Here is a 26,198-nt window from a genome sequence, read left to right as displayed (position 1 = left end):
TAAGTAAGCAAAAGCACCTTGAATGTCATGTCAATATTTTTTCCAAATAATTAAATATTGTTGACTTTATTAGACAGATTTCAAGCTGACAACTTTCTGTAAATATGATGTGGAGAAATTAGATGATAGCAGAAATGGAATCCAATTTCCCCCCTTTCTGTTCCATCCTATAGCATAAGCTGGAGAATGTCCTGTATTTCCACCTATTTCTAGGGCTCAGTGGTGGTGTGATGTATAGATACCTATCCACAAAATAAAAAATCCCAAACAGTTGAGTAAGGACTGAAGAATAGGTTTAATCCAGAGGTTAATGTATATGAAGGCAAACTTCAGATTTGTGTTGCACCATGAGAATTTGACTTTGCTGTCTATGATGGTTTTGATCTGAGGAGTGAGGCCCAGAAGACAGCAGTTTAGGGCTCTTCAGTCCAACAATCTAGTTTAAAATCCTCCATGTTAGGTTACCAATCCTGTCCACAATCATGTCTTTGCTTTCTTGCCACGTTGGATGTGTCATCCTGGGCCGTGTTTGTTGCCAGAGTCTTACAGTCACCTTTGATGTCAAGGTCATGTCACTGGTACTCACACAGGTTAAGGGGCAGTTGCTGGAAGGCTAAAAGGGCCTCAGGAATCTCTGTACCCTCACAGATGCAGGCTACAAGCAAGTAAAAATGTTTGGCCAGCAGATGGGAGCCTTTGTCCAGGACAGGATGAACTCAACCATTAACACTTCGCTTTGTCTTTCTTCTGATCCCAACCCCATGACTTGAAGTGTCCAACATGTGCTCTTTCCACAACAGAACTCATCCACTTCTGCAGCCAGGGTCCTGCAGCCAGGCTCCTGAACCAGTTTTCCAGAACAACTGCAGAGAGACAGGGAGAGCTTCTCCTGCTATGAGAAGCTTCCAGCTTCTACTTCCAGCTTCTACTTCCAGCTTCTACTCTCCTGGAAACTTCCAGCTTCTACTCTCCTGGAAACATGGAGACTGCTAACATCAAACATGTGTGAAAACACCAGTTTTCACAGAAAGTCTACTATCCATCTTTAAGGCAAAGTAGTTACTCCAGTAGGATAAACATGGAATATCATTCAGAAAAGTTTCCCAAAGGAGGCATAGGTGCCTCAAGTAAGATTCTGCTGTCTCCAGCCCCCTAAGAAAAGACACAGTACAGTGAGAAGACTGTGCCAGATTGACTGGAACATGAGTTTACAGAGCTCCTAGGAATAAAACAAAGCTTCTCCAGAAATTGTGTATACCTCGGAGGCTCACTCAGGCATGGTTCAGTACTATCATTTACAGGAAGTTTAGTGTTCCCACATTAAAAAAAACCTTGGCACAGCATGACCAGTTAGGAAGACAGCTTATTCCAAGGTGATACCAAGAGTGACTCTTCCCTTACATCATTTGCAAGGGATATTTCTCCTGCCATAGCCCCAGAATGCTTACCATATAACACCTCCTTTTAACATCAGCTAGAAGTTGACATTTCTACTAAATATATAGCCTCAATATTAAAACAGGATTTTCCTGTTTGTAGCTAAAATGTCTGGAAGTCAATTTATTTATTCATTATTTCAAGAAACAGATTCCAATAAGGAAAAAGTACAGATGAATCCTATTTTTACTCTTCTCTTACTTTTTCTCAGTAGGCTGTAAACTTTTAGTATGAGAGTTACTTTTTTTTCAATATCTACTCATGTTAGGGCATGACCAAGGTTATTTCAGCTAGCCTGAGAATTTTTATACAATGCCTTTAGCACTAAAATGAAGATAATTCACCTACCTATAGAAGACCTGGAGAGATAAACAGGCATATCCTTGTAAACATTTCAGAAGTTGGAAATTATAAACATCTAATCACAAATCAGACAGCTTTGGCACAGACACCAGACTGAATGTGAACAACTAGCCTTGAGGCTTGTAATATAAAGTATAGGAATAAATGAAAGGACAAGCAGCATCTCCCCGTGAATCAATCTGCTTTCAAGGTGAGAAGGTATCTGGGATGGACAGCCTGAAAGCTTAGAGATTGAGAGATTAGATCCTAGAGATCAGGACAGCCTCAGCAGAGGAGACAGCTGAAAAGGTGTCCTGAGAGCTCTCTCATTTTTAGGACAGGCACAGAAATACCTTCCTAGAGGAAAAAAAAATCCATGAATTATCACTCCTTCAAAGAGAGCGGTAGATTTCTCAGCCATTTTACATAAACAATTACTCTTGCACAGGGCAGCCCATCCTGTATTATGGAGGTGCTGTTACACTTCTATTTAAAATATCACAGAAAGAATAGGAGGGGTTGGAGGGGACCTCTGGAAAACATCTAGTCCAGCCTCCCTGCCAAGGCAGGGTCAAACCTAACGTGTCCAGATGGGACCTCCCCGAGCAGCCTTTTCTGATGGTCTGCCACTCTCAACATAAAGAAGCTGTTTCTGATAATGAGTTTACAACCAAAATATGTATCTATCATACATATATATATATATATATATATATGTATATATATATATATATATATATAGAGAGAGAGAGAGAGAGAGAGAGAGAGAGAGAGAGAGAGAGAAAGAAACAGCTTGTTTCCACATTGACCTGCATCTTTGCCTCTGGAGCGACTGGGGTGCAGGAACCCCTAAGGACCTTGTCCTGACAGCTATTTACCTCTGAAGAAGGAAGAGCTACTAAGAGGGTTCTCCCTCAAAAATTCCAAAAATGGGGGGGAAAAAGCAGATAAACTTCAGAACAAAAAATTCACCTCCAGTAAGCTAGAGAGATACAGAAACAGGGTCATTCTTCTCCTGTGGCTTTTCCACAGGAGTAGCCTCACAGTGGCCGCTGAAGACACCTCAGGATGAAAAATGCTGCAGAGAAACAAGTGATTGTCTAAGCAAAACTTCTTTACTTCAAACTGATAAAGAGTAAATATAAAATACTATCATGCCATAAGAAGAACAGGTAACAAACTCATGCTAAGGGTCATTAACTTACTCAGCTTGCTCACAAGGATTTATTCAAATGCACATATGAGCTAGCAGTCAGACACATTAATAAACCAAATCATCAATCTGGAAATGTGGTTGTAAAAATGATTTCTTTTGTATTCACCTACCTGAAGACATAGAATCTCTCCTTAAAAAAAGATTTAAATTAATAATACAACAGCCTTTGATAGAAAATATTTATTTTTCTTCCTTAACACTAAAGTAGACAAATTTTATTCTCATCTGGTAATATAAAACATGATGAGTCAAATGCATGGGTGATTTTAATATAAGTGCAAGTTAAATGCCGGATATATTTGGCTTTGAGTGTTCAGGCAAGCTTAACTCCCTTGGATCTAGTACTCAAGTGAATGTCAAAACACCATTAATTACCTCATTAAAGCTCCAAAAGTGCATTTAGGGAAAGAAACACAGGCAAGGTAAAATTAAAAGCTTAGAGGATCTCCTTTTATAAAGCCCAGAACAACTTCTTTATTTCTTTGTGCTAACAGCCATTCTAATGCTGTTCCTTCACTCACTGAATGCCAAAGACAGAAAACAAAGCATCTTGAAAGAAAGATCTGCAGCCAAAATCCCAGTGTCCATGATTTTCATCCTCAGAGAAGGCACAAGACAGAGCAGAGTAGAAGGGTGATTGATTCTCAGCTCCTCTCTGCTGATTCCCAGTCAGGCCTCTCATGACAAGAGAGGTGATGCACAGAACAGGCCTACAAGGATGCCAACTCAGAAAACACAAGTAAATCCCCTAGTCTATGAGTGTTGATACTCTCTCAGTCTTCTAGAGACCCTAAATGTCCAGTTCCCTCAAGCAGATGCAAAACAGAAGCCACATATGCATAAAGAGATCTATGATAGAGAAATCCACATGTAAATTTCATCTTAAATTAAAAGTGCAAAACTACCCTTCAGAGTTTTTTTCCTAATGCTTATACAAATAAAGCTTTGAATAGTTTCATGCTTTTTAGAAGATCCACTTGTTTTTCTTTTAAATGTGTATGTCAAAGCCAATTGTCCTTGTGCAATAGCTGCATAAGAAGGATACTGCAATACCTCAAGTATTGAAAAATGTATTAATGCTGCCAAGATACCATTTCTCCCTGGTATTTTCTCAGCATTGCTTTAGCTACAAACAAAACCAATTCAAAGTATTTCACTAGGTAGCTGCAATGGCTTCTAAACATTGTTCAGAGTCAGATACTTAAGCATGGTAAACAGGCAACTTGCTTTTCTGAGAATTTTTTAATATTCTTTCCATCACTCTTCTATCATTAGAGTAAATGAGAACAAGTTAACAACCTTTGGGCCAATCAGAGACGTTTTTCCCAAAGTAAACTCTGCCATTATAGAAAAAAAAATTGTTTACAGGAGCTAAAACACTCTCTCTCCAGCTTATTTAAATACCATCACTGCATGCTAACAGAACTGAAGCACCTGGGGTTACAAGACCTCTTTTTCTTCAGAACTCAATCTAGTAAATGGAAAATCCAAACTGGCCTGACAAACACCATTCATTTTAGCTCTGAATTTCTCACAAGAGGATTACAGAAGTAATCTTGGGAGGAACAGTTGAAGTTGCAGCACTATTTTCCAAAGTACTGAAATTTTCTGTCTTGAGCAAGACCTTTCCAAACCTTTTGAATGTAGGTAAAATACCAATGAAGCACCTCATTAAGAAAATATAATTACTGAAATAACTTCATATTAAAATCCCATATGCATGTAATCAAGAGTGACATCTCATGAATAAAAGGCAACATCCAAAATCCTGTAGGAAATGACAATTTATTTCTTCATTGAAATATTTTGTTTCAATTACTCTGCTCAAGAACAGACACTGGCAGATCTTTCTTCCCTTTAAAGAGGGTAAAATCAATCAGAAAGCAAACTTTTTTTTTTTTTTTTTTTTTTTGGGGAGGACACCATGAAGGAAGATATATTCTGGTATTTACAGGTACTAGAAACTAAAAATGTGAATAAGCCTGAAGTGTGGTTATTGAATTTTTCTGCTATAAAAGGCATGAAACACTTTTCAGGTTGACAGACACATAGGACAATTTTAAAGGACTGACCTGTTCTGTAAGGAAGGCCATCACTGTTACCCCATGACAATGTGCAGAAACTTTCTAGACTCACATTTAGCATATAAAAATCCAGTCAACACTTGAATACTAACTATAACTCTACAACAGCCTCCCACAGTCCCACAAGATCACTGCTCTTCTTCTCCCCAGACATCTCTCATACCACTGCAGTCCTCTTTGCCCAATGGGAGGCCTGACAGCTTCTACCCTCACTCCAGCCCCGTCTGCTTCCATTCTGCAGTGTCTGCAAAAATGTCTTTTATTTAGAGAGCAAAAAACTCTGCCCCATGCTGGGGCTGTGCATCAGCTACCCAGCAGTAAACTCTTAGCAGGTAAAGCCTGAAAGTAGCAGATCTCCTGTATAAAGCAGGTGATGAGAACAAGACTGTGGTGTGGAATTTTTTAGTTTTTAAAGGGCAATAGGAATATCTTGGGCAAAGTGCAAGGACATTTTGAGCTCTATGGGATGTTTAAGACATCAGTGGATGTTCTAGCTAACACCTGATGTTACCTTGAAAATACAGCAATGGACTTTGCCAATACTTTTCACAGGTTACTTTGTTGTGCAAGGTATAATTGTGCATGAAGTAAGGAATGACAGTCATTGGTGACCATCAGAAATACACTGGCTTAACAGAAGCCCTGGTCTGTTATATCATCTCACAGATTTCAGGGTCTTGTGACTAAAAACCCTGCAGATATATGTTTATCTGTTCTAAAATAGACACCTCAAACCACTTTTTTTTTTTCCCTGTGCCAGGTCTCAACTTAAAGAATTAATGAATCTGTTTAAATTTGGGTCCAAAACCTAAACTGAATCTTACTACTTGTTTGAATACTCCAAGAAGAAGATTATCAACACCACACTGAAACTTTCTGCACAAAGATATCATTATTCTTTGTGCTTCATAAACTCACACTTGTCCTCATAGCTTATATAGGGTATAAAAGTTTCAACAGAAAATATCCAGAAGCATGGGAAATTCTGTGATCTGTGAAATAACTCTACTATTTCTCATCATTTTACCAAGGAAAGGATCAGAACTAAACACATGCAAAAGTCACAAAGGCCTTGCTGCAAATTAGACTGCCCTTAATCAGACTTATTTCCAAAACTGCATAATTAACTGGACTTCAGAAAAGTGCTGGACCAAAGACTGCAATTGTATTGAGCACCGTAAGCAGATTTCAGTCAGAATAAATTCTTGATAGAAACTACTCTAAGAATTAAAAATAAAAAATATTTATTATGGAAGATACAGTATAATCCTTCATTTTCAAAATTAGACACTTTTACAAAAAGTAGTATCTTGCAAAAGCTAAAGATAATCAAGAATCAGACATAATACAAGGATTTTAAGCAGATAATTATATCTTGTAGCAAAGCACCACCTAAAGCTAGTTCCAAAAGAACTAGTTTGTGGTTGATTACCAAAACTGTCAAGACTAAAACACTTAGCAAATAATTCTTCTTAAATACTGTTACATTTTACTGAAAGTTATTTATGGCTTGTTAGAAAATAGAATGCGATTTGCATTCTTTCATTATGAAAAGTATAGTTCTCTCCTCTGGGCATCCAAGAAGAGAATTTAGATCACCCAAAAAAGGGAACCCTATAAAAGCATTTTCAAAATAAAATAAACTCCGGTGTGGAATTACAATTTACCTGACAAAAAAAATCTGGTTCTGATGAAGTGGTGTAATAATAGTGTATGACCACAAATCAGTTTGAGTTGGACTTTCAGTTTGACTTACTGCAGAATTATCTTCTACAGCAGTGAATAAATAAAATTTAAAAAAAGGAAAAAATATCATGTCTGATCTCTGTAAATCAAAGAAACTGGAACAGTTTGGTCAAGCATCTCAAATGCAAGTCAAGGAGCTCATTAAGTCCCAGCTAACTAGAAATCATTTCTTTGTCATATAGCACAGATTGAGGCAACACAATGTAAATAAAAATCAGGTGAAAGTCTTAACATTTAAAAAATTGAACCTTTTAATCACAAAGAGATGTGGGTGGTTAACAGCAATTGCTGGTCATTCACTAAATTGTGAAGTCAAAAACAAGATCACAGAAGTCTTCAACCTCCTAATGTGAACATCTTGTTAATGCTCACTACCTAAGTACAACCTTAGGCACTCAGTGCATGTTAAAAGATTGTGAAAATAAGTTCTTCTTCAAAGAGAATGCATAAAATTTTTAGAGCTATGTGGACTGTGTTTGACAGTGTCAGAGAGTTGATCTACCATTATTCAATTTATTTCTGATTAGGTTTTTCTGCTGGTTGAATGAACACTGGTTCTCACAGCTATCGCAGGAGGGATGGAGAACAACAGCCAGTGTGGATGGGCAGGAACCCACACTCAGCAGAACTGTCTGTTAGGCTGACATACCAAGATACCAATGGTTTAAAAATTGAAGGGAATGCTCCATTTAGAACAGGCTGGGGAGCAGAAACCACAGAAATAAAAAAAAAAGTTCTAAATGCTGAGGAAGTCACAAGAAGGAGGCTGGCAGACAATACCTCCTACGGTTATAAAGAGCACCCTTGTCTGCTTAGCAGCCCTGTAGGAGCAGGATAATTTACTCTTATCATCAACAGTGTAAGACATTTTTCAGTTTCCTATTTCCAAAGGACTCGAAGGTATAAAAAAAATGGGGGGAAGAAAAAAGAGTTTTCTGCACAAATTATAACTGTACAGATTTGCTTTTAAGGGCAGCTGTTTCTCAGAGCTGGAAAATATACAGAATTTCACGTATCTGATTCTCTGCTAGAAGCACAGGCTAGAAGCCAAACTAATCAAACCTCTATCAAAAATACAATTTAAACATCTATTTGGACTTGGACTTATCTCACTGCTCCCAGACACTATTGATTATCATTATCTGCATGTCTCTAGTATTCTAAACAGCAGCAGCAAAGGGAAATGAAAGTGAGCATTTCCATACAAAGATAGAGGCTTCTAGGGCAGAATGAAAACTGCTGGTGCTGACCGAAAACAGAGCCTAACTCCATCTCAACTTCTATAAATACACTGTCAATAAAAAGGAATAAGATACAGCCTAAACTAAAATATTAAAACTATAATGAGAAATAAGGGATTTCACCAAAGGAGAAAAGGTATTACATTATCAGAGACTGGTCTACACTGCACTTCTTGGCAATGTTAGGTATGGTTGTTGTCTTTTTCTTTGCAACAGACTTCTCTTCATAACTTTGGTCTATTATGTGCTTGACTGGACCACAGGAACAGGATATGAAAATTGTTGTTGGTAGCAACTCTGTTGCAGTACATAATGAAAGTTTTTGCTTTAGCAAAGTAACCTCATCCTTGCCTCAGAAAACTAAAATCTGCAGAAATCTAGAACCCCAAACAAGGGTGTAATCTTGCAGCCCTTCCCTCTCCATTCTTTCCAGCTTGAAGTACATAGGTGCTCATATATCTGCTCCTGAAGAAGTAGATTTTCATTACTTCCCATCATCCACTACTTACAAGAATCCAGGGTAAACACTGGGTACTTCAGAGACCTGCATGGGAGACTTTACAGACTTCAGACCTTAAAAGCAGGAAGAGCAAGAAAAGTGCCTTCTCTTAATCCCACTGAGTCATCTTTGCACACATCAGGGTGGTCAATCTTTCTCCCTTCTAACCCACAACAAGGTTATTTTCTCTTTAATTTGCAAGTAAGAAATAAGAAAACCATTCCATGCTCACAATTCTACCATGTTAGAAAACAAAAATTAGCCACTGGGATGTTTCAGTCTCTCTATGGGTTGCGGACCAAGAATTATACAGAAAATTGTTGATATGTGCCAAACAGTTTTGGACCCTCACATTTTATACAGATATGAACCAAAAAAAGAGGCCCTCAAGTTCAGCTACAATAACCTAGTTGGATGTATCATCATAATCACTACTAGACTAAGGGAACAATTTTCTTGCTTAATTGTTCAAAGTTCTGCAGGTCACACTTTTCTGTGTTCTTCTAGCCCAATGCAGACTAACATCAGATTTTGACCACCCACAGCAAAGTACAAAGCAAGACTTAGCAATCACCAGACACCAGAGGAGAGAGGAATCCATACTGAGTTTCTATTATAAGTAACAAGTTATCTACTTGGCAAAAAACAGTGTTTTTTTCATGTTTTCAGATAATGGAACAGGTTGCCCATAAGGACTGCACCATCTGACTCCATTCTTAGAAGTTTTAAGACCTGCCTGGTAAAGCCCTCAGTAACCTAGTCTGTCTTCACAGCTGACCCTGCTCTGAGCAGGAAACAGGACTGAATGACCTCTGGAGGACTTATCCAAACTCCCTCCCACGCCTCCATGCTCTATTGTATATAAAACCATACCAAAATTAAGCAGAATTATTCCCCTAGATTTCAATGCTTCTTCATCTTATTACCAACCCATATATCCCAGAGGTTTAGTGATTTACCTGACAATTTATAAGGCAAAAGGAAAAAAGAAGGGACCAATAGGAAAAAAAAAAAGAAGAAATACTTTCTGTTTCTTTTAATTCAAAACACTGCTCATAATTTGATGCAGCAGAAGTGTTATATTCTGCAGATGTTTTGATCATATAACAGATACATGATTTCATGCTACACTAACACACATAATTTGTTCCTATATTAAGACGGCCTATAACTGCAAACCAGCCTTCAGCATAATGTATGAAAAACATTTTAGCTGTAATCTGGTTGACTATTTTATAGACAGTGTAAGAAGCTGTCTGATCTCAGTTTGAATGCTTCATCTATGCTGCTTGGTTGTGAGACTAGCAAAAATACCTTCTCTTTCTTCAGGTTTTTCCTCCTTAAGTGACTGTTAATGTACGCTTCCATCACTATGAACACTGGTTAATGAAATATTTTTACATACCAAATATATTACTGATTAGCAAGAGATTATACACATAAATCTAAATAGGACTGTTGAATGGACTGTCTTGGCCTCAGTAATTTACAGGAAAAATCTTTTCTCCAACAAAACAACAATGCAGAAATTAGCTTTTAATGTGAAAATTAGCTTTGTAGAGGATGCTTGAATGGAAGCACATTTAGTTCTAACATGCAAACCTTCTAGACACTGGATGTCCAACAGGAGCCTGAGTCGCCTGTCATCTATTTATGGCAGCAAATTTCTTTTAAAGATTAACACACAGGCTCAGAAATGTATGTGCATGCATATGTACTTTATCAGAGGGTATGCAGATGTACAGACCACGGCACATTGCTCAGAATCTCTCAAATGGTGTGAGCTGTGACACTGTAACAGGAGACCCCTGTAGCATAAGTACCACATTCTCTGCATACCCTTAATCCCAGGGCTCAGCAGCAATCAGATCATGCAAAGATTCCTTGCTGAGCAGTCTCATCTCCTTGGACTGCAGAAATGTACCTAAAATTGAACGATTCTACGCACAGGGAGGAAGCACTGGACCAGCTGGCAGACGGGAGATATTCTGGACACAACAAAACCAAATGACACCAATACTTACTTGGCAGGCATTATAAATCAACTGGTGTTCCAATTTTTTGATCCCTAGAATCTGCTGAAACATTTCATAAAGCTGTTCCTTGCTCAGAATCAGCTCTGATACAGCACTTAAGGCCATTCTATTTGGCTGTTTGCAAAAGTCCTCTTCTCCCCTGTATATGGCATCGTATTTGGCTAGCCAAGAACTTAACACGGTCTCTTTGCTCAATCCATCGATTTCCGGCAAACTTCGGACTCTCTTTTCTATGTTTTTCTTAAAAACATCTCGAAAGTCACTTGCAGAACATCCTCCACTGTGGACCATTCTTGCAACTCGGTCACTCTTGAGAAATACCTTTTAAAGTAAAAGAAGAGAAAAAAAAAGAAACAAAAGCAGTTAGGCATGTTAGGCATGGACACAAATACAAAACAATCCCAGTATGAGGGAACACAAGCTAGTCTTTGGCTTTTACACAAGACAACTTTATATGAGAGAGTTATACAGGCCAAGTTTCTTATGTTTTTCATAAAGAAACCAGTGATCATGTTGAAACCAAGTTTTCACACTGAATAAGTACTTAAACTGAGTAGTTTTACAAGTCTTTATGCATAAATTTAGAACAGCTAGACTAGATGAACTCTGAATTAACAGCAGCTAATTTAAAATTTACCCACAATGAGACAGAAATCCAGGAGGAAAAATAAAAAAAAACAACAAAAGAAAACAAAAATCCCAAAACAAACCCAAAAAACTAAAGAAACACCACAATCAATATTAAAAATTGAGAAGATAAGACTCAAAGCCACAGAGCTCCTTCTACTACTGTAGATACAATACTGGAGACACAATATGGGATTCTCTGTGTAAAATCACCAAAGACCAACATAAAAAGCATAAAAAAGCCCCTCCCAACGACTCATACTCTAAGATATGAGAAGTCAAATTACAACAACAAACCAATTAAATCAATTCCGGCACTCTGTAAAAACTTTCCAGTGCTCAAGAATGGTCGTTTCCATCTCTTCTTTTAGAAGGGTCTTGGCAAAGTCAGTCTTTCCAGACACCATACGTAGCTCATTTATAGTACCAAGTCTTACAAAACTGTTGCTCTACAAGATGCAACCAACAAAAAGCTGAGGGTGCAGCACAATCATCTGTAAACGCTGTAAATGTAAATCATGGGCAGCACCATCATCTGTAAATCTGTAAATGTCATCATGTGCAAACAATGGATGCATGCCTTGGGCAGGGATTAAACTACATCGGGAAAGAATAACTCAGGGAGAACCCCCTGCTTTTTGTAGCAGAGTGAGATGAATCAAGGCCCTTCACTCTGCATAGTTCAGCTGCTTGGGTGCCACACCAACATCCCAAGCACAGCTGAAATGCAAGGAACAGATGAGAAACCACAAAGTTGAAGCAGAACCATCACCTTTCTGACTGTCTGCTCTCTTCAGTCAGATGTATGAACTGGGAATCAAGCATGCATTTTTAGATAGTCATTACAGTCACCAAGGGCTATGAAATCATATATGATTTTGTGAATGGAAATGATAGCACAGTAGAGCTCTTACTCCAGGTACTATGTCCTATTAGAAGATGGTGTACCTAACAACCAACCTAACAACCTAGTGTATCGTGTACCTAACAACCAAAGTGCTTCACTTTCAAAATACAGAAAAATGGAGTAGGAGAGGAGCTGAAAAGCTGAGCAGAAGAGTACACAGATGGAAGCAGATCAAGAAAAATTAATTCTAAAATTTTTAGTGCTTGTCAATGCGCATTCTCTTGTGGTGTTTTTTAAAATGCAGTTAATTATAAAATGTATATTTCAACAGATATTCTAATTGATATTGTACAGAAATACTACAGATGAAACCTAAAAGTATTTGCCCAAAGAGATTATTTTAAAGACCCCATCACCAATATATGCTAATCACATGTTATGCTCTATCTGTACCACGATACATTTCCTTTTATGTAAACGTCAGCATCTAAGGTTAAATTCTTACCCATAATGGGACCTGACATAGTTACTGTCAATTAATGCTTCCATTAATTTCCTCAAAAGACTACACAAATATTGAATCTCATTTCAAAACATCTAATTGTTAGAAATTCCATTCAGCAATAAAACTTATCCACACAAACAGGTATGAAGATATTAAGTCTTGCCTTGTTTTAACAGTCTGCAATTACAAATGATTCATTCCTCTAACAGCTTCACTGGTAAAACAAGATTACTTCACACTTATTTCAGCTGCTTTGTACTGTTCATAAAAAAAAAACCTAATCTTCCATCACGTTAGCCAGCATATCAATGAGAGAAAGCAGATGCAGAAAACAGTGAGAAATTAAGAATATTTATAGACACTTCCCACCCAAAATCTCATATTCATGCAAGATTACACAATCCGATGTTATTGCTATTGTAACTGGACCAGTCTTGTAAAAACAAAACAAAACAAAAGAAAAAAACCCAAATAAAACCAAACCAAACCAACCAAAAAAACACACCCCACCAAAAAAACACAAAAAACACCCAAAATGCCCCAAAAAACCACCCCCAAAACAAAAAAAACCCAACTCCAAACCTGTAAAATACACACTCTAAGAACATCAGCATATCATTCACCTTGCATTACCTTCTTTCTGTGTTATTATTTGAAATGATTAAATCTGAATGAAAGGGCTGTAAAGCTGCTAGCACTTTCCTTGATTTATAAGCCATACTAAATCAAAATTTATGTGTGATTCTCAAGTTGATTTTACAAGAGACTTTTTTCCAGGAAAAACCCATTCAATTTTTTTTGACCACTTAACCATGGAAGGCAAGCATTATTGCAACACTTGGTGCATGTAATAATCACAAAATAATGGCATGTTTGTGTTAGACAAAGCAACAGGTATTTGCAAAAAGAAAGCACAATATGCATGTGGCCTTGACTCCAAAATAGTCCCTTCTGATGTGTTTTGGGTCACAAACTGTATTTTTAATAAATTTTCAAAAATTATCACAAAGTAATTATTTTTCAAGATACAATGGATATAGAAGGAAATTACTCAAGATATAAACCCAAAGTGTGAACAACAGGGTATGAAAAACGTGGTTTATTCCACAAAGGAATCCACTAAACCTAAGACCTAAAGCTCTTACAGTATTACTCCTATGTGAGTGAAAATTTACTATTTTTTTCCTGAAGGGAAAAAAAATCATCATCTTTAAAATTAAGTACTTGCATTTAAGATAATTAAAAAGCAATAATAACATTTTAGCAAAACTATTTCATATTTAAGGATTTATTTGCAACAGAAAACCATGAGAGAATAGAAATTCTATTAGGATTGTATCAAATGTGTCACAAATTTAAAACACTAAGATGCATTAAAAAGCTATTAAGTGTCTCATTAATCGTGTTCCTGAAAGACATATGGTACACTTCATGTTGAATGTAAAATCCTTTGCTTCAGTTAGACTTCTTGAGATTCACCTGATTGGTTTCAGAGCTTTCAGAGATTATATGAGCAGCACAATCATCCCCATGAGGGAAAATATTTTTATTGATATTTATCTTTAAAGCAAAATGCTAATTAATTACATTCACTAAATCTCTGGTTCTTACTGCCTTCATTCATGCATTTCAATTGATCATTAGACTTAGTTCTAATTAAACAATTATTCAAAAACTTACAATGTAAAATGTTATCTCAAGTCTCTCAACACTAGGGGAACTGGAGATGAAAACTATTAAGAGGTTTGAGTGTGAAAAAAAAATCAGAAAAAGTTATTGTGGGCACAAAAAATGTAATTCTGCATGATATTAGACTTGGCAGATCAGCCACAATCTTTTGGAAATCCACACATTATTCAGAAATAATTTTCAAGACTCCAAGTTTTTAATGAAGCATTTCCTGTTACTACCAACGTTTTCCAGACTTCCTCAAAGACATCCTGCACTGACACTGTTATTCAGCATTTGAATGTCTAGTATCATTACTAGCTTACTGAATCCACAAATAAACATCAACTATCCATGTTACTCACTGCTAACAAATTATCAAACACTAAAAAAAGAATGCTCTATTAACAAATAAAACGCATTCTGGAGAAAACAGATTGTTCAAATACAGGTTTCGATGGGCCATATATATCCACTTTGAGGAATTTTTTCAATTCATGTTATTTGAGTCCTCCTAAATGCTTTTGGACTGAACCATACCTTCAGTTTCTGATGGATAAAGCTCAACTCACTCAAAGGTGAGATAACATGTTTTTAAAAAACCCCAATAACAATTGTAATCTACTGAAGCACTGCTTAAATCCACTTTTTTCCAATCATTACCCATATGCAATTTCACCTACTGCAAATGCTAGTATAAAAACCTTAATTCAAAATAGTCTTTAGCACAAGATAATTACCTTAAAAGTATATTTTTGTTTTAAGATGAAAAATCATTACTTAGCAGTGTCTACAACTTAAGAAAATGTTAGAAATATTATGAAAAGAACTGATTTTCAGTTCTAGAACATACTCCTTAAATAACTTTTCTATTTATTGGACATCATACCAAAATTAACTAATTATACAATTAGGCAACACAAATATGATTATCTTATTCTCTACTGTAAAGCTTAGGAAAAAGAAAATTCAAGCAAATGCAGTAGGATAGGTGGACCACAAGAATGATTTCTCAACCTCTGAAAACTTCTTGCTCATCTGGCCTCTGTACATGTTCTAGTAGTGCAAAAGCACCAACATTCTCCTCCTCTTTAAGCAATGCAGCACTTGGAGCTTCATTTGCCATCTTCTACAAGAGCCACTAGAGATTTTTCTTCTTTTTTGATGGTCACTTCTGTTCCTGTAGCTTTGAGGAGATCACATTTACACTTTATACATGTCCTATGTCTTAACAGTCAGGGCTCAATGCATCATCATTCATGGAAAATATTGTGGCAGCTCAAAATGCACACTACATCTCTGGGACAGCAAACTGCTAGACATACTGAACACCACCTGAATCAGCTTATTACCTTTCTTACAATACCTATTTCAAGCTGCGTAACAGCTTTTTGCACTTCTGCTAAATTCTGGATGCAAACCCTTGGGCTTCATGCTCATTCCAGCAAAGTAAGAGGGTGTGATGGGTGCACTCAGCCCCATCACCAAACCAGCAGCAGTTTGGTACAGGCTCCAGTGGAGGTCATGGCCTGGGCCATAACTGAGCCAAAAACTCCTCTAGTCCCCATATGTTCACTGAAAACCCACAAAGGAGCAGAGGGGCCCAAGAGAGCACTGGTGCATGTGACCTTGGGACACTGATCAGGCGATTCACGCGTGAACAGCAGGTGGCTTTTCCAAGACCCGTCTATCGAGGAACAAAGAAGGCTGTGGGTACAAGAAATATCACAAACACCTCTCCCACTGCATCTAATTTCACTAAAAGCCAACATATATATCCTATATATGGAAGTGTGTTCCCTGTATATGACAGATGAAGTGTTTTCTTTGAGCTCTCCCAGCTAAACAGCCTGGCTGCATAGCTGTTTACCTCCCTTGAGCCTCTCAAGGCTGAGACCCCTTACAATGGCAGATCTTTGGTAAGCAACTGATATTGTGTGCAACCTTTAGTATGATAACTTTGACTTGTGCCTTGGTAGCTTTACTTATGTCTTTGTAGTTTTGAATCACTGTTCAAACAACTCTGCTGCAGAGTACCAGAGTGAATGTTGACATTGAACCTTGTTAAATTCCACTTGCGTGACACCATATTCAAAATGCTTTTCTTAATATCTTTCACAAGGCTTCTTTAAGAAATCTAAATCACACATTCGTGACAAGGTGGAATGAAAACCACAGCCATTGCACACAGGGCCTCTAAATAACAGGTCACCCAGGAGTTCTGATACCTTCCTCCTTCTATTACTATGACTACTTGTATGCCATTCTGAATCAAGCATAAAACAATCCTTTCTTCCAGACTGCTGTAACAGGAATCCTCTGCACTGATGCAGACCACAGGAAATGCTTCATTACCTACACTTGAGCATTCATAAGTGATTGCATCAATTACTCCAACTGATGCTGCACATTATTTTACCCGTGAAAGTACATTATGTCCTTCTAATTAGGACTATGCAGGTCTCTGTTGGTCTCCAGAAGCTTGCTAAGGAGCTGCAAGAACTACAGTGTGACCATTGGGCCAGCACCAGCAATCCAAACACATTCTTTAATGGTGACATTCATCCAAAGACTCCACCAGAGGCTGACACAACTGCAAAGGTACTGCTGCACAAGGCCAAGCACTGTTCTACAATGGCTGATGAACCAGAGAGGCAACTACCTAGATCTCCAGTGTGTTTATTCATGACAATGATATTTGGGGCATCCTTAAAACATGCAAATTTTAAAACAGAACCTTTTCATATAAATTAGAAAAAGGACTGTCATGTAAAGCCTAAAGATATTTCCCTTAGGAGATTTTTTTCACAAGTAAGCTATCACCCAGACACAGATACACAGCTACAGAGAGAAACATTTTGTTCTTACCAATGTGTTCTTCTTTTAAATGAATTTTCTTCTCCTTTAAGCTTACCAGAAGCAAAGCTGGAACTATATTAAGATTAATGGCAACTACATCATATCAGAAATTGTCAATTAAAAAATAAAAATGAACAGAAGTACCTCTTTGATAAAGACTGAACAAGGGCAAAAAGGACTTTGATGGAAGTCCAAGGAATATTCAAGTCCATGAAAGATTTTTAGGTTTCTGATATACTTTCCTGATGTGTTCTGTACTCAAGCTGCTGCTGTGCTGTGTACAATTACCAGAACTCTTTGAGTTTATGACTTACAGAATAATTTTTTTTGAAAAAGACAGCAATTTTCTGGGCTAAACTGAGCGCTAAAACTTAAAAAAAGACAGTAATTCTCATCCTGCAAACAAAAAGAAATTGAAACAAGTTTTTTATTTAAAAACTGTACGTTACATGCATCATCATATTGGGCTGGAAGCATTACTTGAGGCAAAACAAAGCATAAGACATTTACTGTGTAATATCAAATAGCCCCAATGCAGCTATGGCAGCAGCTCTTCAAACTCACTGTCAAGAGATCTCACCAACCTAAAGTCCTTCCTGTTCCACAGGAATAAAAATTATTCCAATTTCAGTCACTAATGTGAGTAATGTTCTTTGGGAGCAGCTCTCACACCCCTCGGTGGTTCCACTCTAGACTGAAACCACACAATGCACATCAAGAGCTGGGGCTAGTTTGATGAAGGTGCAAAAACTTCTGACAGTTTGGAGAACAGCTTCCACAGCTGAACATTTTAAGAATAAAGGTTTATTCCTAGTAGCAATTAACATATATAATGGCCAGCGCTGTCTGCTGCTATACCTTGGAGCTGCAGAAAAAAGAATTGTTTCAGATATGATGTTCTCACTGCACTTACTACAGTCTTGAAAGAAAGAAAAAAACCACACCAAAAATTATTAGGTTGATGTTTAGATTAGTTCAACTAAGCACATTACAACAACAAGATCATTTTGGGTCAGAAATGAATAGTTAATGTAGTAGCGTCATACATCCAAAAGTAATATAATTATTTTTATGCTCCTTGAATAAAATTACTGCACTGGCTACTGAAATAGCATTTATATCAAAGAAGACATTAGTAGTTATCAATGCATGTTAATAGCTACTTCTAATAACTCTTGGCTGCTGAACAGGAGTGGAAATTGAGGTAGCTAATGAGATTTGCTCAGTATTTTGAAATCAGAAGCATTTTTAGAAAAAAAAAAAATTAGGCATTGCCTGCAAGTCTTATTCCTCCCCTGTTCTCTTTCATACCCTAGAAATATCCTCCAGGCACCATTTTGATTTTTTTACAATGAAATGATCGGAGTTAAAGGATCCTATTTTTAAATCTATGTAAGTCATCAGAACAGAGTCCTCACCTTCAGGTAAAAGCAAAATATTTTAAGAAATCACACCTATAAACTCTGATTACTTCGGAATTTTCATTATTATTTTGTTAATGAAAGGTTACTTCTCTTAGAAGTATACTACATTGTAAAGTTTTCCTTAATTTTGAGGGGGTGAGAAATCTGAAAAAAAAATCTTTAATTTTGGCTTGTTTTTAAAACCTCTTTAAAGTAGCACATTATATTAAGGTGAAAAAAGGAAGCAAAATTTAAAGTAGTAAACCATCATCATCCAAAGAGGCATAATCATTCAATATTTTCCTTTTTTTTTTTTTAAATACACCTACTACCCTTCCTGAACACATTAAGCTATGATTTCTTCTTGTTAAGATTAATGGCTCAGAAACCATCACAAGCTGAAATCTCCAGGTGATGTACTTTGCTTTCTTCAGCTCTTTTGGGCACAACAGTGGCACACTGGACATTTACCACAGCTTAGCAACCAGCTATCTGTAAAAAAAACCCACCAGAACTCAAACTCTTGAAAATTAAAATGTCTGCTACAGCTCCAGGGGTACATGCTTGTAAGCATACTACACAATACTGTGCTCTGGGAGTTGTTCTTTTCCAGCTTTTTCAAAATGCACAAGCAATTGCCAATGTCTACCCAAATTGCTGTTCCTGATGGCAACACATTTCACAGAGTCACGTACTGCAATGTTCTTGCCTTGGGCATAAGAACAAACAGAGGTATAGCGACAATCACCATAAAAAATCCACAAAACTGTTTCACCCAGAAGCAGTGTTTTCTCCTGGGTTAATTTATTAAAGTTAACCAGCTACCCTTTTGAAACAAGCATATTTGTCCTCCTTTCACAGCTGACAGCAGCAATAGTTTCCGCACTCTATTGAGACACAGTATACAGACTGCTGCCTAGGTAAGCATGGGTGTGGATTACTTTTGCTATGCCTCCACTTGGAACAAGCATTGTGATCTTCACTTTAACAGGAGTTTCTCCTTTGACCCAGCCCCATTGCTCAGGCTGAAGCATGCTGTAAGAGAGCTAACAGCTTGCTCTCCAGTGTGCTGATTCTGTCTGACCAGAACTCCTCCCTTTGGTGACCACTGGAAAGTTCCAGGTTATGAGAATTTCAAAGGCTCTATTTTAGATAGCATCAGACTGAAACAGGCTGTTAAACTGAATGTGTGACACAGCCTGCCTTGGTGATGCCACTGTAAAAAGGCTTACTCTCACCTCACAATTGGTCCCTATTTTCCAGCAAATTCCATAAGGAAGGTGTCCAACCCTGACTATAAGGGAAGAAGACAAAGGACAAAAAAAGCTGAAAAAATAATAAAGCAGAAACTAAAAACCAAAGATTGAAAAAAAAAAGACTTCAAACAGAAAACATATTTACCCAGAAATAATGAGTAGCAAACAGAGTCTTGCTAAAAAGGATTAGGAAAAAAACATTTACTTAGCATATTCATCTATTTCACAATCAACAGATGATGACAACTAGTTTTTACAAAACTACCTCTGGTATGTGCAAACGTGAGAAAAACACACACCTGCTTAAAATTAGTAACTCATATTTTCATTTGCCTTGCTAAGGAACTCCTCAATTCTCTGACTTTTTGGTGTTTACTTAGCGCTGTACAAAACACAAGAAGCTCCAGCACTTCATCTCTTATGATAGTGCTACCTCTTAGGATACAATGTTTCTAAATATAAAATCCAATTTCTTGCATTAACTGTGAGAAAAATTGAAGTAAATGGCCAAGTACAATAAAGAAGGGAAAACAGTCCTTCACTTCTCTAAATTTTCTTCTGCAGTCACTTGTGGTTCTAGTTTTTATTCCACTTGACTGAAAGTGGAAGTTATGTAAGTGACAATTCTCATCATTGGTATTGCACTGGGTTCATTTTGTCAGAGATGAAAAGAATTGGCTATTTCACTTCCCAATTACCATTAATATGCTTCTGCATTAACCATTTTCACCTGAGTACAGATTAATAGCTTTTAGTTCAAATGAGCATACTACTATATCTCTACTTTTGAATATAATACCAGGCACTCTATAGTCAGACCAGGTCTGCTGAGATCCTTTCAGTCCCTATCACCCACCACCACCCTAAATACTTTCATGTAAAGTGAGGACACCGTTTCAGAACACATATTTTACTGATCAAGGCCACTGTTTCACTCCCAGTTTATATATTCTGCCACTGCAGCTGAATGCTCAAAAAGGACACAAGCAAATAGAAATTGGGCTGAAGCCACCTGAAATGTTGTCTCATAACATTATTTTTTTTCTGCTTTAGCAACTGAAAAAGTGCCAGCAAACTGACAACTTAAGCAAATAACCTGCCACTTTCTTTCCCTGTACTAATTCGTTTTAGTGGCTTATTTCTTCAGTGGAGTATAAGGGGCACTGTTGGGTGGGGAGAAAGGTTAAAGCTCTGACTTCACTCTGCGGCCTAAGGAAACTGGAAAAGAACTGACACATCACAAATGGGTACTCCCTGGAAAACAAGGACAAGAGCAGACCCTCTGAAGCCTTTGAGGGATTGCTGATGATCTATCAATATCCTATCTATCCTAGTCCTATCTATCAATACAGCACCTTTCTTCTACTGTGATCCCCAGGATTTAGGGCAACAATAGACACATGGGAAAATGCAGCCACTTTCCATTTGAGAAAAAACTTCTTTTGCACCCCATGAAGGGTGACATCATCTTAACAATATTCTTGAGAATTAGATGTAGTGTACAGAAGTGGCAGAGCAAAAGATCTATGAGAGACAACCACAGGTGTGTACTTTGCATCCCAAAGCCAAACAGAAAAGGCTGCTTGCACCTTTTGCCTCCTGCACGACCCAACAGCTGCTAGGATAGTTGACTACAGCTGCTTAAAAATAATTCCATCATTACTAAAATATGGGAAGTAAGAACAAAGGCTGAAGAGGAGAAAGGAAGGTGACAACAGTGGTTGTGTTCGAGGGGTCCCAGGACAAGGGAAGAGATGAGAATCTTGACTCCATGTTTCAGAAGGCTGATTTACTGTATTATGATATACATTGTATTTAAAATGCTATACCAAAAGAATAGAAGAAATGATACAGGCAGAAGGCTAGCAAGGAATAGAATGGAATGAATAACAAAAGCTTGTGACTGACCAGAGAGTCGACACAGTTTGACCATGGTTGGTCATCAAGTAAAAACAATTCATGTGAGACCAATCAAAGATGCACCTGTTGGTAAACAACGTCCAGACCACATTCCACAGCCATCAGATAGGTATTGTTTACATTTCCTTTCCGAGACTTCTCAGCTAGAAAAGGAGAAAAATCCTAGCAAAGGATTTTCATAAAAATATCATGGTGACAGACAACTGCCACAGGTATCTGGAGTAAAGTAAATAAAGAGATGCAATCTAGAAGATGAAAGGAGTACAAACTGTCCTACTACTCATGTTTAGCCATGCAATTCACCCATTTTAGACCCCTTTATGAATGCTGGGCAAGGGCACACTGCTCCAGAGGACAACCCAGAGCTCCTAATGCAGGCTCTACTCTGAAGCACTCCCTAGAGGAACCTCTCTTGCAACAATGAGGACAGAGAAGCTTGCAAAGATTCATTGTCAGGACTGCTCTACAAAACATCCCAAGGCAAGTGGTGTGAATGCCTACCAGAAGTTCTAAACAGTCACAACAGAAGACTTTGAATCATTTGGGGAGAAACAGGATGGAACAACACAGCTGAGTTTAATTGCAAGCTGATGTGATAGATAAGACTAGTTTTGTGATGAGAATGCATTTGGCGTTACAAAATCTGCTTCCTTGCTTCTCCCAAAGGATAATCTGTACTTCAAAGTGTTTCTGTTCTAAGAGGAAGATAAGAACAATGGAATATAAGTGCAAATGCAGGCAGGGACAGTGCATCATGAAAATGGGAGTGCTTGGGTAATCTTTTTTTATGTCTTTGCACTTACAATGCATTATTATTTGTGCGGACATTTCTCAACAGCAACACCATCTCATCACTCATTAGAATGCATTTCTATTTCAGAAAGTTATAAAGGATATTCAGGACTGGCAGACACTAAGCCATTGGCATGTCAGATTTAGCTGCTAACTGCAGTCTTACAAATATTTTTATTCCAATACAACTTTCTTAAAAAAACAGCCTTTATCATAAATACATTCTCTCTCTCCATCTTTATTAAGTGTAATCTTTGTGTGTCAAAAAACAACAATACATTTTCCTTGATTAATTTTTCACAAGGGCGATCAATTCATGGTGTCGGCAGAAAAGTCATAATACACAAAGAAAGCTTCAAAATGCATTCTAAATCTTAAATCCTTCCGTAGATTTAATAATCACCCAGCTGGCTGCACTTCAGACAGCAATGCTTCAATGGGAAGATTAATGAACAGTTGGTCTGCTGTTTAATCCGTCTACATTTTAGCATGCAGAATGCAAACTTTTACAAGTTGGACTATTTTTATGCATCACAATTATATGTCAAGGTCCGAACAGCTTTAATGGTAACGTTGAGGTTTCTTAGTCATAGTTTACTCTCTCTTTAGAGTACTTAGGTTCTAGAAAATATTAATTCACTATACTTCAACATTCTCTAGACCCTTTTAAAGATTACCTTTCAAGATATCATCTCATGTCAGAAACACCTTCAATTTCTTATTTATTTATAAAGAATTTTACACAATCATCAACTATTTTGCCTTGCTAGTACTATTTTTTGGCAAAGATTTAACTTTATTTTATTTTGCGTCTTAAATTTAACTTAAGACACAAAAAGTAAGTTCTTGTCTACAGCTACGCCAGCCAGTTATTGCCTCTACCTCTTACAGGAGCAACTGCTGCCTGACAAGTTCCTGCTGCCCTTGATCTCCATGGTGTCCATACTGCTCAGGCAATGCCTGAAGTCCAAAAGATCGGTAAGAAAATTTGCACCCAGCCTGGGATTATGGGGAAGACATTGTCCATATGCCTTTATCCTCCCCCCTCAGCATTTCCACAAACATGCCTTTCTTTCCAAGGGAGGCGCTGATAATAGCAGAACAACCTATGAAACTTTGTTTGCAATTAATGGGGCAGTCTGAAATTATTAAAGTCAGAGGAACCTCTTGCCTAGAGATAACTACGGTTGTGTACCAAGGGACAAACCCTAGTTATCTACACAGTGTAATTCAAGATCCTACAGTGTTTTGTTGCACAGTTATACATAGAAGCAGGAAAAAAAATTCTTCACAGAGCTCTTACAATTGAGGGCCCCTCCCAAAAAAACCCCCAAAGTCCTGAACTGTTTTGCTTCACAGCTCCCAGCAACAAGTACAGTGTGGAGAACTGAGGATGGAAAAAGAAATAAAAAAAACAATACCGCCATCATGTTGAAAAGTTCTCCTTCTCCAGTGTGTGCCCAGTCTGGTTTCAAATTCACCCTAACAAGACTTCACCTCTTTCTTTTTTCTCCAACTATGGGCTCCAGTTTCAATAAACAAGAAATGTACAGGAAAGTATGCTTATTTTTAAGCTTTGTCTCTTAAATGACAGTAGCACCTATATTCCAAAATGTTTTCAAGCTAAGCCAGTCAAGAGCTTTGGCAAGAAATGCAAATGGTTTGCAAGTCAAATGTAATAAGCAAACAAACATTACCCTTCTTCTGCAAAACCAGCTTTACTTACACAAAGATAAAGTTTAAGGTATTTGGTTATTGTGACTAGCCTATTAGTCAACAAATTAAGGCACTTTTAATGCCCAGAGAGAACCCCACACATCTTCTGTCACCCATAGGGCCAAAACCTGAACACTGCAAATCAAAGTCTGATCACAAATTCTTCTAATTTTAGTCTTTTTACTGTCATTCCACTCAATTTCTAGTCGTAATTCCACTAATGCATAAGATTTTTCAATTTTATAACAGCTTCTTCTAGACTATTCTCAAAGCATATTTCCCACTTATCTAAGAAGCAGACTTACACTGATCTAAGTAGTTTTTATAAAAAAGTAACTCAATTTTGCATCAGGCTATTTGGAAACATTTGCACTATTCATCTGCCAACTTCTGAAACATATTACTCATACCAAGAACCTTCTGTCATCTTCTAACACAGATTTTCTAATTTGATGGTCCGAAGAGCCCAGAATAATCCCTAAAGGTTTTTTATTTTAATCATAAATTTTATGACAGCCAGAAACAACCTCCTTATCATGGCCATTTCTACAAATGATTGCACCTTTCAACATACTTATTATTACTGACAGGTTAATTTACTGTAGAATTTGCATATTTATCATGATCACTATTTAAATCCTGAAAAAAATCTGTTACAATAGAAGCAGTAAGCGTGCACTTAGAATTTGTACTGTGGTGTCATTTCAGAATTCATGGCTCTATTCAGTGAAATAATTCAGATTATTTCACCCTCACACTAGGAATTTAGCCCATAAAACATGAAACAGGTAAGAAGCTAGAAAATTTGAACATGTAAGGGGTAAAGATTAAGAAAAGGAAAAAAATTATAACAAGAAACACACTATTGGAAAGTAAGTCTTATACTCACTACAGTCACAAAGTCAGTACGCATCTGCCCAACAAGACCAAAAAAGTGAACTCTATTTTCAAGTCAAGGAGAAAAGAGTTTTTACAAGACTGTCAGATTCAAACTACAAAGCCTGGCACACTGGAGCAGAGCTGTGCAGCAGCTCTGCCACGTCCCAGAGCACGTGCTGGTGGAGCAGCCACGGCTAGGAAGATGCTCACATCCACGAGACGTACGGAAGCTACAGCAGATACCAAAACGCTGCCTTGGCATTACCTGGAGCTGCCCTCGTTCTTGCCCAGCACATCCAATTGGTTTTGGCAGGGGCACTTCTTCACACGCTGACAAAGCCAAGCTCAACATCTCAAGTTGTTACATGTTTTGGCAGGCTGAATTTGTAATCTGTCTGCATTAAATTATACCAAAAACTCTGGAGCTTCCAGGCACACAGCAGAGTTCAGCTTCAGCCGTGCAATCCGGAAGCAATTAGAGCTGCAATGGCATCAAGTAAGAAACTGGCAGTGGAATCATCATAGAGGCATGTTCATAAACACATTGTCAAAAGGCAGGAAAACTTCACTGTCATGCACAAGCTTTGATCTTTTGGGTTGCAAAGAATGACTGACATCAAGAATGAAAAAACGCAAAGCTAAGAAGCCACTTCTAGATTTGAAAAAGCCTAAATTAAAACTTCAGTAAAGGCAGTTACGTCTCAATGCCAGCAACAGAAACAGATTTACACTGAAATTTAACCAGGTTTTAGCTTTACTTGAAATCAAAGTTCATGGTAGCTAGCAATATTTCTCAACTTAATTAAAAACAAGATGCTACCTTTTAACCCTTGATTTTCCTCTCTATAGCCTGTAAGATTGGGAATGCTCCCTGCTGGAATATTCCTAGGAGATATCCAAGAACATACATCTTCCACCCATCCAAGGTCTTCCCTGACTCCATGTGCAGCAGCCACTGAAAAATGGCCCAGGCCCCTTTCTCATGGCTACCCAGACATACTCAGAACTAACACTAAATTGAGCAAAGGTGTTAGGATGCACTGTTTTCTTCATCTAAAGAACCCTCTATGTATGGTTTTCTTCATCAGAAACACTGTTCATGAACAGCACCCATTTTTCAACATA

At 37.6% G+C, this 26,198-nt stretch overlaps 1 protein-coding gene across 24 annotated transcripts in view; it reads right to left on the bottom strand.

Annotated features, from left to right (window-relative positions):
- CADPS2 (calcium dependent secretion activator 2) overlaps positions 1 to 26,198 on the bottom strand; it is a 287,279-nt gene that overhangs the window by 182,939 nt on the left and 78,142 nt on the right. For all 24 annotated transcript variants that reach the window (XM_038155811.1, XM_038155825.1, XM_038155814.1 and 21 more), the window contains exon 3: positions 10,590 to 10,922. In XM_038155811.1, coding sequence (XP_038011739.1) covers positions 10,590 to 10,922 — 333 coding nt within the window. The remainder of the gene's footprint in view (positions 1 to 10,589; positions 10,923 to 26,198) is intronic.

The sequence above is a fragment of the Motacilla alba genome, chromosome 1A, assembly GCF_015832195.1.
Source record: "Motacilla alba alba isolate MOTALB_02 chromosome 1A, Motacilla_alba_V1.0_pri, whole genome shotgun sequence".
NCBI lineage: Eukaryota > Metazoa > Chordata > Aves > Passeriformes > Motacillidae > Motacilla > Motacilla alba.
Note: the sequence above shows the minus strand (reverse complement) of the source record. Positions and strands in the feature narration are given on the sequence as shown.